Raw genomic sequence first — 13,555 nt, forward strand, 5'->3', positions numbered from 1 at the left:
TCCTGTAAATTCAAGGTACTCTCTTCTGAAATTATTGTGCTAGCATCTGAAGAATATTATCTGTCATTTGATTTGAAAAAGACATCTATGTGAACTTAAAAGATTCAAACAGTCAATGTTAATGCTGAAAAGAACCCCACCCAAACTCTGCAAATAAACATTAAAGAAGTAGACAGTGATCAGTTAATTTGTAAGGAAAGACTGCACAACAACAGGAAAACAATTAAATATCTATCTATCTATCTATCCATCTATCTATTTATCTCCTGTGCACTGAGGGATTATACAAATCATAGCACTACTGTGCATGTAAATACTGACCATGTTCTAAGTGGGCACATCAAGAGTTAAATTTACTTAAAAAGTCCCATTTTGAATTTGCTTATAACCCTTGCCTATCTGAATTTCTTTTTTTAACGTCTTTTATGTCAAGCTGGGGACTTTTGCAGATCAGTTAAGTGACAGACAAGTGTAAAGAGGGAGGCATTGGAAAACATCTTGACGAAGAAAAGGAAATATAAACCCTTGCCTATTCAAACACAAAGCTGAAACTTCAGAGGAAATGACAAAATAAACTTGTTCATTTTACCTTCTTTCTGTTTCCCAGTCCTTCAGTAGGAGAGCTTAATCTGTAATCAGGTATTTTCCTACAGAGTAACTCTGCCTCCCTCAGGTCACAGGTTGGATGCGCAACCGGCAAGCAACGATTAATTAATAACTGCATTGGGAAGAGAAGTTTCAGTGGACATTCTAGCAATCCTATGTGGTGTATTTCTTGCAGCAACAGCTCTACGTGGGATCCGAGTCAGTCATAGCTCAAGTGAAGTTCCACCAGTGTGACATGTACGGCACAGCCTGCGCCGACTGCTGCCTCGCTCGGGATCCCTACTGCGCCTGGGATGGGATCTCCTGCTCGCGATACTACCCCACAGGAGTGCAGGCAAAGAGGTGAGAGCTGGTGCTTTTTCTGATACGCTTTTTGCAAAATGTCTGCATCTACAGTTTCTACTGCAACACAAAGTATTCTGCAACTTCGTATCTCCCCCTCAGACATAACCAAACAGTGAGATGTCAGCTGCTAATTTATCAGCATAACCTTAGGGGATTGCAAGGAACCAAACTCACAGGATGGCATAAAATGCTGTACCAGGAATATATTTATGACTAAAGCTAAGTCATTTTGTAATTATTTGTATTACACTGTAAACCTTAATTTCCTTAAGAATCTTTTCAAGTCTTTGAACATCAGAGACCTAGTTTGGTAGTATTACACAGCAAGGATATTACACTGCAATAACATATACAACAGATTTCTAAAAAAAAGAAAAGAATCTTTGTTAATAGTAATATACCTTTACCAGCCAAAATCAAATCAGAATTTCTGCAAAAGCTAAGGTTTGGTTTAGGTTTTCTGCAGTGGATGGAAAGGCAAGTTACTCTAGAGGGCAGTTCAAAGCAGAAACCTGATTTGGGTGCTTTAATTCTTCCTTTTGGAGACTCTTTCTTGGTACCACCCTTCACTGGGTGGTTCTTGACCTTTACACTTTCATTCAACGATTTCCCTGGGACCTGTTGTCTTCCCTTCCCTCTCAAATCCAGGTTCTGCAATTCAGCTACACAGATCAAGTATCTAGAACACGTGTGTTTTAATCCAGACCTTTTCATAAAATTAGTCACCTTTGCCACCTAGAGAGAGCAATTTCTTACCTGAGTCAGCAAAATTTTGCTAATGTGCAATTGAAAACCTTTCTGTGCCTTTTTTTGCAATAACTGGTCCTAAAAATACATGCCTATTTATATTAGACCTAAAAGGACTACAAGAATAAATTTGATAAATTCCAGAGAGAGTTTTCAAAACTGGTGGAGGTGGTTCAGTCCCAACCAAGTCATATTATCCCAAATGTATTATTGTTTCCTAAAGAAAATCAGGAAGGTGGGGCTTTGTATTTATTTATTTTTCATCCTGCACATCTTATCTTTCCATGAACCTGGATGCACTCAAACAAATGCAGGTGGACTATTATCAGGCATAACAGACATTTCCATAGAGTTTTATAAAAGATAATTAATACAGTCATGTTACCTTTGGAAACATCACTTTTTGGATAAGGCACATTTAAAAATACAAATGAGAAACACAGTCTGTGACTCAGCATAATTAAGAATCTCTTGGATTTACTGCACTAAGGCACAGGTTAAACCAAGCAGGAAACCTGAACTGCTTTTGCAAGCAGGATTGCAAAATTTTCTTGTGCCTTTTGTGAATAGACCTGAAGGGAAGCAGTGGGCTCTGGTTGACTGCTCAGGGTGAGATGAGTCTGTTTAAAATTCTCAGGGCCCAGATTAAGATGAGCAGCTATATAGTGGGCCAGGGAGATGAATGTCCTACAGTAGAAGTAGAAATTGGATTATCATAATGATAAAGCATATGGGTTACTCATCTAATGATGTAAAAGGCATTTGGAAAGGAAGGGGTTAAAAATTTCCCAACAGCCTTTAACTTGCTAGCAGTATCACCATTTATGTTGTGCAGGCTACTTGCTGTCTAAGAAAAGAGAAGAGAAACTCACTGAACTTTGTTGTACATGTTTCTCAACTAAGACAATTTCCAGAGTAGCAGCCTTTAAGTTCCCTGAAAACACATTTATCCAGGGTGGAGTGATATGGGCAGCACCCCAGGCACCTTCCTATGCCTTACCTCCCCAACATTCAGCAGGTCAGCCTCTAAAAGAAGAAAATACTGCTGTTATCTCCTTCCTGCTCTTAAGATAAGCACTGTAGCACTGGAGAAGGGATTTGCACTCAATTGAATGTTCTCGAAGTCTGCAAAACTTGTTTTACATATAGGAGTTTGGGGAACAGCCAGCAAGTGTTGAGAGGCATGAATGGCATTCGCCTTGTTCACTTTAGGTCACAGCTGAAGCTCAGAACATTTTAAATTTAAGACCTTACACTGTGTGGCAGGGACAGGAGAGGGACAGGTACTAGGGACGTGTATAGAAGTTGTTTTAGGTTGTTTTCTTGTCACGTACCAGGTGAAGAGTACTACGGGAAAAGTCAGGTCCCAGTAGACAGCGTGGAGTTTTCTGATACCAAGTGGCACTGAGTAGTTGATAACCCTGCCATGGCTTCCTTGGGCTCCAGACAGAATTAATGCCACATCCCAGAACATTCATATCTTAGTCTGGCCTTGTCTCAGGGCTCCAGATTTCTGCTAGAGCTGTACATGGTGATATAAAGTAATGTGAGTGTAAGGGGCATTGAAGAACACTTGTTTCTCCTGTTCCTGATATCCCTCCCTTCACTGAAGTCATGGAGTTGTGCCTTACATTGCAACACACTTGAGCTGGCCTTAATACCACTTCTGTCTGCTCAAATGTGGCCCTCATGCTGTAAGTTCAGGTGGACTTTTGATTTGTAAGACCAGTACTGCTAGTGAGTAAGGGCACTGCTCAAAGCTCTCTTTTTAGTTCCAGTCCTACTGGTAAAGAGTTGAATTGGGGCAGGGATGTACAACGTGTCCTCCCCACTTTGATCCAAATGCTGTCTGCTTTAGATCCTGATGCCTCCAGGGTATAACAAGTGTTTAGAGAAACATTAAAGAGAAATCTGTAAACTAAGGCATGTAACGGATTTAGAGAGAAGTGAAGCATAAATACAAAAACCCTCTGCTTGGCATCTGGTAATAATTTTTTAAATTCTGAAAGTCTATAATTCCTTGTACATGCATAGCCTGGATAACTAATTAAATGTAGGATTTAATTAAGGAAAAATAAAAACTGAGCTCAAAATCCCATATATTGATGCTGGCAGCACAGCACACCACAGTTCCGTGGTAATTACAGGTGTCAGGCTCCTGCATATTGCAAATACCTCAGATGGCAGAAGGGATTTCTATTGCATTCAAATTTCATGAAGTGCACTTGAGAAAGCAGAGATCCAGGACTTAAATGATTTAGCTCACTATTAGTTCTACAACCTGATTTAGGCAGATTAAATTTTTATCTGAACAAGCACTAAATTCTAAAGATGAGATTCTTTGCTGTGCCAGCTCACCATGCAGGCTGAAAAAGGTCTGAAGTAATTTTAAAATGTCTTTGAGCTTGGGTAGGTCTAGTGTGATACTTTAGCTAATTTTTAGAAGCTGACAGCCACTCCCCTGCCTCCTCTCCCTCTCTGGCTTCCTTCCCCATCACCCACTCCACCAGCAAGCATGCAGTCTACTGATACATTTATGCAAACCACAGCGGTGCCTTTATTTCCCTAGACATTTTGATTTTGCCTCATACATTCCTGGGAAATTATAAAGAAAAATGAAAATTATGGTGATGATGACGATGATGACGATGGTGATGACTGTATTTCTATCTTGCAGATCGTTTTTACTTATCTTCCTGAAAGCACAGGGTTAAGGGCTGGAATCTAAATTAATGAAATTATAGATTGCAAAAGATACTTCCGTACATTCAGTACATTTATTAATCACTAAAAATTGTTCTGTAATTTATCTCAGTCTGATACTCTATTATTCACAGAATTCCGAGTAAAATAATTTCTAAGAAAAAATTAAAAAAAAATCAGGCTTCTGTCAGTATTTGTGAAATGAGTTTATCTCCAGCATCTCCTTCTCTTTCAGAACCTCTCCCCATTCTTTCCTTCTATTCAAGAAAATAGCAAGTGAAGGCACTGGTAACTGGTAACTTCCCCAGTCTTCACAGTCACAACAGTTAAATTCCATAAAACAAACGTTTCTTTTTCTTTAATGATTCTGAAAACTGGAGAAATAACCCTGTCTTACAGAACTAGGATTTTTTTAGCTTTACAATTATCTTAAGGAACTGATAAATAAATAGAACCTGCCTACTACCTGTCCTGTTCCTGCTAGATAGGGCTGTTGGACCTGACAGAAGCAGGGCTGTCTTGTTTGTTTTTTTAAAGGCTAATGCATATCCTATAGTGTTTATGTATATTTGTGTAGGAGGATGTCTCTTCTGAGTAATCTACATACACAGACCTGCAAACCTGGTGACAGAATTTATCAGCACTGACACTACACATTGCAAAGAGAGCTCCCAGGGCAGAATAAGGCCCAGTTGCTACATCAGAATCTCCTTTTTTCTTCAATAGGATGCAAGTATTGTTAGCATTGCTCCCTAAAATCCCAATGCACTCCTCACGGAATTTCCAGATTCCCCTGGAACAACAGTGTAAAAACCACTGGTTCTTCACTGAATATCAGTGGAGGTTAAAGCTGTGATCTTGGTCCACCAAGAGCATTGGCTCAGGAGTCCATATGGATAACACAACTCAGAAAATAATCACTGTCTACTGCCAGGTTAGAAATGAAATGAGTAACATCAATGGACAAGGCCTTTAGATGGTGTAAATATGCATAGTTTCAGTAAATTGATTTGTGCCAAGTTAAAATTTTATCTTTTGGGTTCACATGGAACTGTAGAATAACATTATTTCAGTAGTAAAAGTAAAGAGTAACAGAACTCTTTGGCTTTGCTTGTTTCTAACATAAATAATTTAAACTGTACACATACCTACCATGAAAGATTTGCTGCACTGCATATTTCTTCTGTTAATCTGTTATATTGGCCTTGGCAATACTGTGTAGAATTACTCTTCATGCTTAGAGAAACTAAATTTGAGGTTGTTGGACATACTAATCTAGCAAGATACAGCCTTCCAATAGACTCTTTTATCTCCCAAGTAAACAATTTTATTTATCAGGACACTCAAAGAAAAAATGCGATATAAAAGCACAATTCTTCTGGGAATGCACCACATAATCATGGTTTTAATTTTTTTTTTCTGTAAATGCATATAAAACCCCCAAACCTTATTTTCTTTCAAAAGCACAGACATTAGTTCCAGGTCAAAAACAGGGCTCCCATGTTCTGACCACAGTTCTGCCACCAGTTCATTTTCTAGGCATGGGCATTCATGAATGTGTCTGTTTCCCTGTTGAGCAAAACAAGCTCAGTAACTGTCTGCTACAAAGGTGAAATAAAAGAAAGTATTTCCTCTGTGCTTTGAGATTCCCAAGTGAAAAAAACAACATGAGAGTGAGGGATAAAAGAAGTACTATTCACACAAATGGGAAATTGTTCTAAATTAAAAAAGGAAAATTTCCTTCTTTTCTGGAGCGAGAGAGAGAGAGAACCCAAAGAGAGACTAAAGGTCCCTTTGACTGAATGTTACCTAGTTGGTTCAAAAGATCTTGTTTTAGTATTTATAACATCAGTGTAGTTATATATAAAATGGAAACATAATTGTGCCTCTTCTCCAGATAACTGTACACCTGTCACCCAGTAGGTTTATAAATACTGATTTATAAACGAGTACTTCTCACAACAATGGTAAATTGTTAGCAATCAAGATTTAACTCCTTAAGTTTTTAATGAATGCCAATTTAGCATAAACCCAACAACATGTAAGCTAACATGTTCTCTCAAATACTTCCCCTTTTTCCCCTCCAGACGTTTCCGCAGACAAGATGTTCGGCACGGAAATGCAGCGCAGCAGTGCTTTGGCCAGCAGTTCACAGGTAATCTACTCACACACCTACAAATTGCTTCTAAATGCCGGGAACAGCCACCACAGAGTTTGCCAACAGCATGAGCCAGACCATGATCTCACTCGCCTCTTTTCACTGGCATGTTCCTGTAGTGTTATAAGGGCCGTGGGGACGAGCCCCTGACATCCAGGTCTAAGACTGACTGTCTCAGTGGCAGGTCAGGAGCATCCCAAAATGTTCATGTGGTCCTGCAGTACTGACATTCAGACCAAGATTGTGGATAATGCACCTCAATGGGTTCCAACGGAAAGAAAAGCAGAAAGATGGGGCAGGAATAAGAAACAACGGAGCTGCATCCTGAAATGTGCATTAAATAACCAGGACACTTTGACAGAATTGAAGCACAGGAAGGGCCAGTGACATGCCAGAACAAAAATGTGTATTTATGATCACTATCAAGTTTTCTCTTAAAAAAAAAAGATAGAGTACTGTGTCTAATGCTGTTGTTCATGCCTTAGAAAGTGAGGATTTCAAACATGGGTATTGGGAATAGCAAAACAGAAAGAAAACAGTTGCCTGGAAATCCTCAGTATTTTGCAGGATAACACACAATACATTTGTAGGAGAAAAAAATGAAACAAAAAAGGTTCTTCAAGAAAGATAGCCAGAGAAACACTATTTTAAATATCATATATATATATATATATTTACAAGAGAAAGCTTCATTAAAATTGAAGTCCTTTGGAGGATATAGTACATTTTGGTAAAGTATATTCCAATATTAAGTGCTAATTCTTCCACAAGTTTGAAATACAAGAGAGAAATCACAATATATAAAATAGTGTATTTTTTAAGGTATAAAGCTATGTGGTCTCAAGAACCTTTCTCACTATTATGGAATAAGATGATTTCATTAATGAGGCAATTGCTTTTATCCAGTGTAACAACTAGTTTATCCTCCTCTAGGTGTTTTTTTTTGGATTGAAAACCAGAATTAAATTTTGATTAAATTAATTCACTTTGTTTTTATTAGCACCCTTGGGCCCAAACTATACATTCAGTTTACACATGTATAGCATGGATGTATATAATATTGGTTAAAGTATTTATAATTTTATTCTGCAAAAGGTTATGTGCTGTCATTATCCCTAAAAGAATTGAATTATTTATTGTATTTAAACATGTTTTGAATCCTCCTGTTTCACTGAGTGAAAATGAAATTAACTATTCATAAGAACCAGGCACAAGAAATTACCAGTGTGAAAGGCTGAGATCTGTTTTTCTGTGTATAATCTTAGGTGAGTCACAGCACAATTTGTTCAAATACTGTAAAAGTCTGGGATGATGGGAAAATTCATTTAGCAGGTCAGACCTCCATTAGACATTACTTTTCAGTCACTATATGGTTGGATCTGAATTAAGCTTCACTCTTAAAAGTAAATGAAGTATGGAGTGTAACAAGTACTTGCAGTAACACATTTTTGAAACATTTATTTCCCTTCCAGGTGAAGTCTTGGAGAAGACTGAGGAGAGACTTGTTTATGGAATAGAGTACAACAGCACCCTTCTGGAGTGCACCCCTCGGACCTTACAAGCAAAAGTAATCTGGTTTGTCCAGCGAGCACATGAAACTAAGAAGGAAGAGGTAAATGTTCTTATAGACTAACTTTTTCCAATAAAAGAGCCTGTTGTTAGGAACATTACATCTTCACTGAACTCCTGTCATCAGTTGCTGAAATGTATATGTGTGTCAGGGAAAATCAGTATGTTCATCTGGTCTCTTGAGTTAATAGACCTGAGAATTTCACCTGGTGTTTGCATTCAGCATCTTGAATGCAGATGTTAGAAATGTAGTGAAGCTTATTTAAGAAAATCCATCACTTCTCTTGGTATGCTTTTTCAGGGGTGAAATGTGTACATATTATTTCTAGTGTTAGTCCAGCTTAACATCTATTCATTCTTTCAGCCTTGTCCATTACATTATAGAATCTTTTGCAAATGAATATTGGTGGATTCTCTGCCTTTTTTACATGTATTTTGCCATTATGAAAGTCCTTCATAGGTGATATTATATTTATTCCTCAATACCTCTCTGATACACATCAATGTAGATACCACTACAGTGTAGATATGTCACTACAGGGGCTGGTACAAAAGTTACCATCTTTCTTATAACCCCACTTTAAGTATCGAAAGGTCACAATAAGGTCTGCCTGGAACCTCCTGTCCTGTAGGCTGAGCACTCCCAGCTCTCTCTTTCTTCACAGGAGAAGTGCCCCATTCCTCTCTTCATTTTTGTGACCCTCCTTCAGCCCCAGCCTAACAGGTCCATTTCTGCCTTGCACTGAGGATCCCAGAGCCAGATGCAGCACCCCAGGTGGGGTCTTACCAGAGCAGAGTAGAAGGGGACAAATCCTTCCCTTGACCTGTTGGCGACACTTCTTGTTATACAGCACAACATACACTTGGCTTTCTTCAAGTGGGTGTGGCCAGCTCTCATCCAGTTTCTCGTCCCTCAGTACCCCCAAGTGCTTCTCTTCAGGGCTGCTTTCGATCCCTTCATCACCCAGTACTTCTGCTTAAATTCATCACCTTTTTGGTAAATGAAAAGCTGAGGATACCATTTTTGTGGCCACTCCTGCTGCTGGATTAGACAGCTCAGTGCTCCCTGCTTGCCAGCATCTGTGAATGTCTTGTAGTCAGTAACGCAGCCTTTGGGAGCTGTAGGAGGAACTCAAACACCAGACACAGAACTGAGGCCTTAAGATCATAACGATCCTGCAGTTAGATATACAACTACCTATTAATGTGTCCTCAAAAGCATACCAGTCTACAAGAGAATTCACAGGAATCCTTACCACAGGTCAGCTGGCAAATGCCCTATTGTTTTCCATCCAGTAGATTATTTGCATGTTTCTCACTTATTTTCTTCTGCAATTAAAACAGGAAACTGTCTGCTCCACTACATGTTCTTCCATGCTTCCCAGATTCTTTAGAAGGTTCTCCATTTACAGCTCAATCTTTTCTTTACTTCAAGTAAATATTTTTGTCATTAAAAAATCCCTATGAATTAAAAATTTGTGGATCTCTAATCTTCCTCTCAAAATTTAATACTATGGTTATGAAAGTACAGTTCAGAAATAATAGCACTGGTTTAATATAATAGGAAAGGCCTGTGCTCTATAACAGCATTTTTTTTTTTTTTCAGGTGAAGACCGATGATAGAATAATAAAAATGGACCTTGGCCTTTTATTCCTGAAGCTGCATCGGCTGGATGCAGGGACTTATTTTTGTCAGACAGTGGAACACAGCATTGTTCACACTGTCAGGAAAATCAACCTGGAAATAGTTGAGGAGGAACGTGTAGATGAAATGTTCAATAAAGACTATGAGGAGGAGATCCCTCACAAAATGCCATGCCCAATGCAGAGCAGTATACCTCAGGCTTCAAAGCCATGGTATAAGGAATTTCTTCAACTGATAGGTTACAGCAACTTCCAGAGGGTGGAAGAATACTGTGAAAAAGTGTGGTGTACAGATAAGAAGAGAAAAAAGCTGAAAATGTCTCCATCCAAGTGGAAATATGCCAACCCACAGGAAAAGAAAGCAAGGATCAGGCCAGAGCATTACCGGTTGCCCAGGAACATAGCTGACTCTTGATGGACAAAACCCATCCACTGTTTCTGAGCAAAATTTTATTTGGACTTACAAGGGAGAAATCAGTCTTGGTTTGAGTAAATTTCACAGGTTTATATATGTAAAATAGTGGGACTGAAAACAAAAATGCTATGGTAAGTTATATTGTACACTCATGATGACTGTTCAGAAGCATTTTAAACAAAATCTTCCCAACTATCTGGTTCTAAGTAAGTCAATGCAATCAGAGCTTTGCATTAGGGAGGATGTGACAATCTTCAGACTTTGAGTGCTTGAATCAGTTTCCTGTGTGGATCGTGCTTGCACTGTATCTTGTTGCACATGATGGCATATTTAACAAATTCAAATAGCTAAAGCATTCACAAGTGGATGAAAAGTATAACACATCTTTTCTTTGTTTCACAAATTTCTCATGCTTCTGAAAGCAGCACGTCTTAAGAACTTATTCCTTTTGATTGTGACCTTTCTGAGTTTATCACTGAGATCAATGAGTTGTGTTAATACAGTGTACTGCTATTTCTAAAGATAATGAAGGGAAATCCTATTTACTTCCCACCCTCTTTTCAGTATCAGTCATTTATGAAGAGCAGTGTGCTCCCACAGCTAAATAATATTGCCTAGTAACTTCATGTAAGTCACATGCATGCTGAGAACACAGACAGAATGAGATTCATCAATTTACCTATACAAGAAGCTGAAATAATGGTTTAGATAGAAAACGACTTGCGTCTGTACGATGCCTTCGTGGTGACACGAATTAAGGGATCGCCCTCTTGTGGCAAAAGAAAGGGAAACTCGATATTTAAATTACTTTTCTGAAGAAATGTAAGCAAAGAAGTATTACCGAGATCCATAGCTGGTTTGCTTTCAGCACACACTTTTAGTCTCCATGTGCTAAACCCACATATTTAGTAGGCAGTGTTGGAAGTAATTTATACTGGAAAGGCAGCATTTAAAATAAGTGATGTTTTATGATGTTAATGTGCTTTTGGGGTAAAATGCAGTCATAAAAAGTTAGGATGTAGATTAAAAACAAAACCAGCATTATGCAGCTGTGTTTCTATAGTTTCAGGATCTGGTCCACATAAATCTTTTTCTGATGTGAGATCTCTGTTTGAAAGGGCTGCTTTGCTCCTCTTGTGACTGATACCAGGAAAAGAGATCAAAAGAACTAAGTCGCTTACAATCTAGGTCTTTCAAGACTTACTTAAAAAAAAAAAAGTGTGTATATATATACATATATATATATATATATATCTTTAAGAAAAGCTTGCTTTAAGAAACCAGATGCAGAAAATGCAGCAAAACAAGCATTTCAATACCTGAGAAATTTAATATTACAATATAAATTGGATTTTTGATTTTTTAAAATTGAATATTAAAAAAATTAAAGATAGGGAAATTAAACACAAATTAAACATAAACACAAGTTAAATGTAAACACAAGTTAGTTACAAATGAGTTAATTCCTAAAATAAGAACATTATGCCACTAGGGGAAATAGCCAAACTGATCCAGATTTTTGTGTCGTGAAGAAAATATACAAGGGATTCATCAGCTACAAAGAGTTTCATGTTGAGCTTCAACTTCTAATCAGGGAAGAGTGGGAATTAACAGTCTGGGTAACAGAGATTTGTGGTTTGCTGTGTTACCAAATGCAGCAATCAGTGCTAATCCAGTGTTTCCCAAACAGGCTGTGACAGGAACTCACAGCAGCTGGCAGGACCAGTGAGCTTTGCTGTGCTCCTCTCGGAGCAGAGACTGTTCTGTCCAAACTGGTGTTTGGAAGGAGAACATGGCACCCTGTCAGCAATCACAGTGTGAGGAAAACAGGGTTTCACCTGGTGTGGGTATAGCAGCAGATGAATCTCCATCAGCCTGATGGAGGGAGTCAGTGTATCTGAGGGTTTGCACTTCGTTTAGCTACAATACCTCTCTAAGAGATGAGCCTGGACCACATTCTTGCATGAATTCATGCAGTTTCTAGCTTTGATCTGAGAGAGGAGACTGGATAAATTCATGTTTCTATAACAGTTTAATGGAACTTAGTTACATTTAGGATCTCCTATTTGTTTACAGCTGTATGGAAAGCGCCAGCACTGGAGGTTGTGGCAGAGAGCACACACAGAACAAGCATCCCTGATCTATACTTAATCCCCTATACAAACTTCACTGACATCGTTGGTGGAAAGCTTTTAAAACACTACTAAAATACTTTTCTGATGAATTATGGAATCCCCTTCTTTTAAAGAGCAATGGGAGTTATTTTTTACTTTTTGATTCATTTGCAAGTATGTAGTGCTAAATGTATCATTAATGAACTATTAGAAAGGAATTATAGCATCTCAGCCTCATGGAACTTTGTGTCTCATTCTCTGAGATTTCAAGTGGAAATCATGTGATATGGAAATCAGGATTCTTGATCTAATATGAGAGTGTGTATTTTTAGCTACCCATCCTATTAGTGTTTACACGTGGAGATTTGCATTATCTTTTTATTTGACTTTTAAAATTTAACTTTTTCTTACACCTTGCTCCTTTCATGGCTGCAATGCCTGTGAGAATTCAGAACTAAAAGGTCTTGTTCAAAGAGTGCTCTGACATCTACGGAAGAAGAGAAAGAGTGACAATGTATTTTGGAAGGATATGCACAAATGTGCATTTAACACAATGTTATTTAAAATGCTTCTTTGTATATTTGGGGGGCATTGTCTGCTTCTTTTCATTATGAGTTTGATGTATTTCATATGTGCATGAAGTGGTCAAATTATAAATATAATTAAGAACCATATTTGGCTGAAATAATCTATATTATTTCTTATAATTTATTTTCCCCAGACAGTATGATTATCTGCAGCTCACTAGTCACACATTGTTAACTACAGATGTCCTTCACCATGAATTTCATGAGCAGAGACCACAGATAAGGACAGAAAGATGTTTGTATAGAGTTGCCAAATGGGAAATGTGGCACAGGGTAACGAGTAGATTTAGTCTATCTGGTGGACGAATGTATTTTCAGAGTGGAACACGGTCACTTAAGCCCAGAACATTCTAACTGATGGAAATCCACTGAGAAACCACAATTTGGATAAAACTTTGGACTCCACCCTGTTTCGTGATGAAGGAAAAGCCAGACCACTCGGACTAAACACTTCCTTTGCTTTGCTCTTGCTCTTTTGTTGTTGGTGAGATTACTGTCACCTTGTGCAAACTACTGTGCTCTCAGATTCTTTTGGGACATCAGGGCAGGAGAGTGTTAACCTGCTGTGAAATTCCTGGCTTTTATATCTCAGAATAAGCTTTTAGGCTATACACCTCTTTTCTGTAGCATAAAACCGATCACTTTCTGTAGGCAAGCGAGAAAAATA

At 38.2% G+C, this 13,555-nt stretch overlaps 1 protein-coding gene across 1 annotated transcript in view; it reads left to right on the plus strand.

Annotated features, from left to right (window-relative positions):
* SEMA3E (semaphorin 3E) overlaps window positions 1-12,975 on the plus strand; it is a 132,367-nt gene extending 119,392 nt beyond the window's left edge. Inside the window, exons 14-17 of the mRNA XM_042053643.1 lie at window positions 782-948; window positions 6,489-6,556; window positions 8,032-8,171; window positions 9,735-12,975. Of these exons, the coding sequence (XP_041909577.1) occupies window positions 782-948; window positions 6,489-6,556; window positions 8,032-8,171; window positions 9,735-10,187 (828 nt within the window). The 3' untranslated portion in view covers window positions 10,188-12,975. The remainder of the gene's footprint in view (window positions 1-781; window positions 949-6,488; window positions 6,557-8,031; window positions 8,172-9,734) is intronic.
* The last annotated feature ends 580 nt before the right edge of the window (window positions 12,976-13,555 follow it).

The sequence above is a fragment of the Corvus kubaryi genome, unplaced genomic scaffold, assembly GCF_017639235.1.
Source record: "Corvus kubaryi isolate FWS band 111438036 unplaced genomic scaffold, C.kubaryi_AGA036_p1.0 135, whole genome shotgun sequence".
Classification (NCBI taxonomy): domain Eukaryota; kingdom Metazoa; phylum Chordata; class Aves; order Passeriformes; family Corvidae; genus Corvus; species Corvus kubaryi.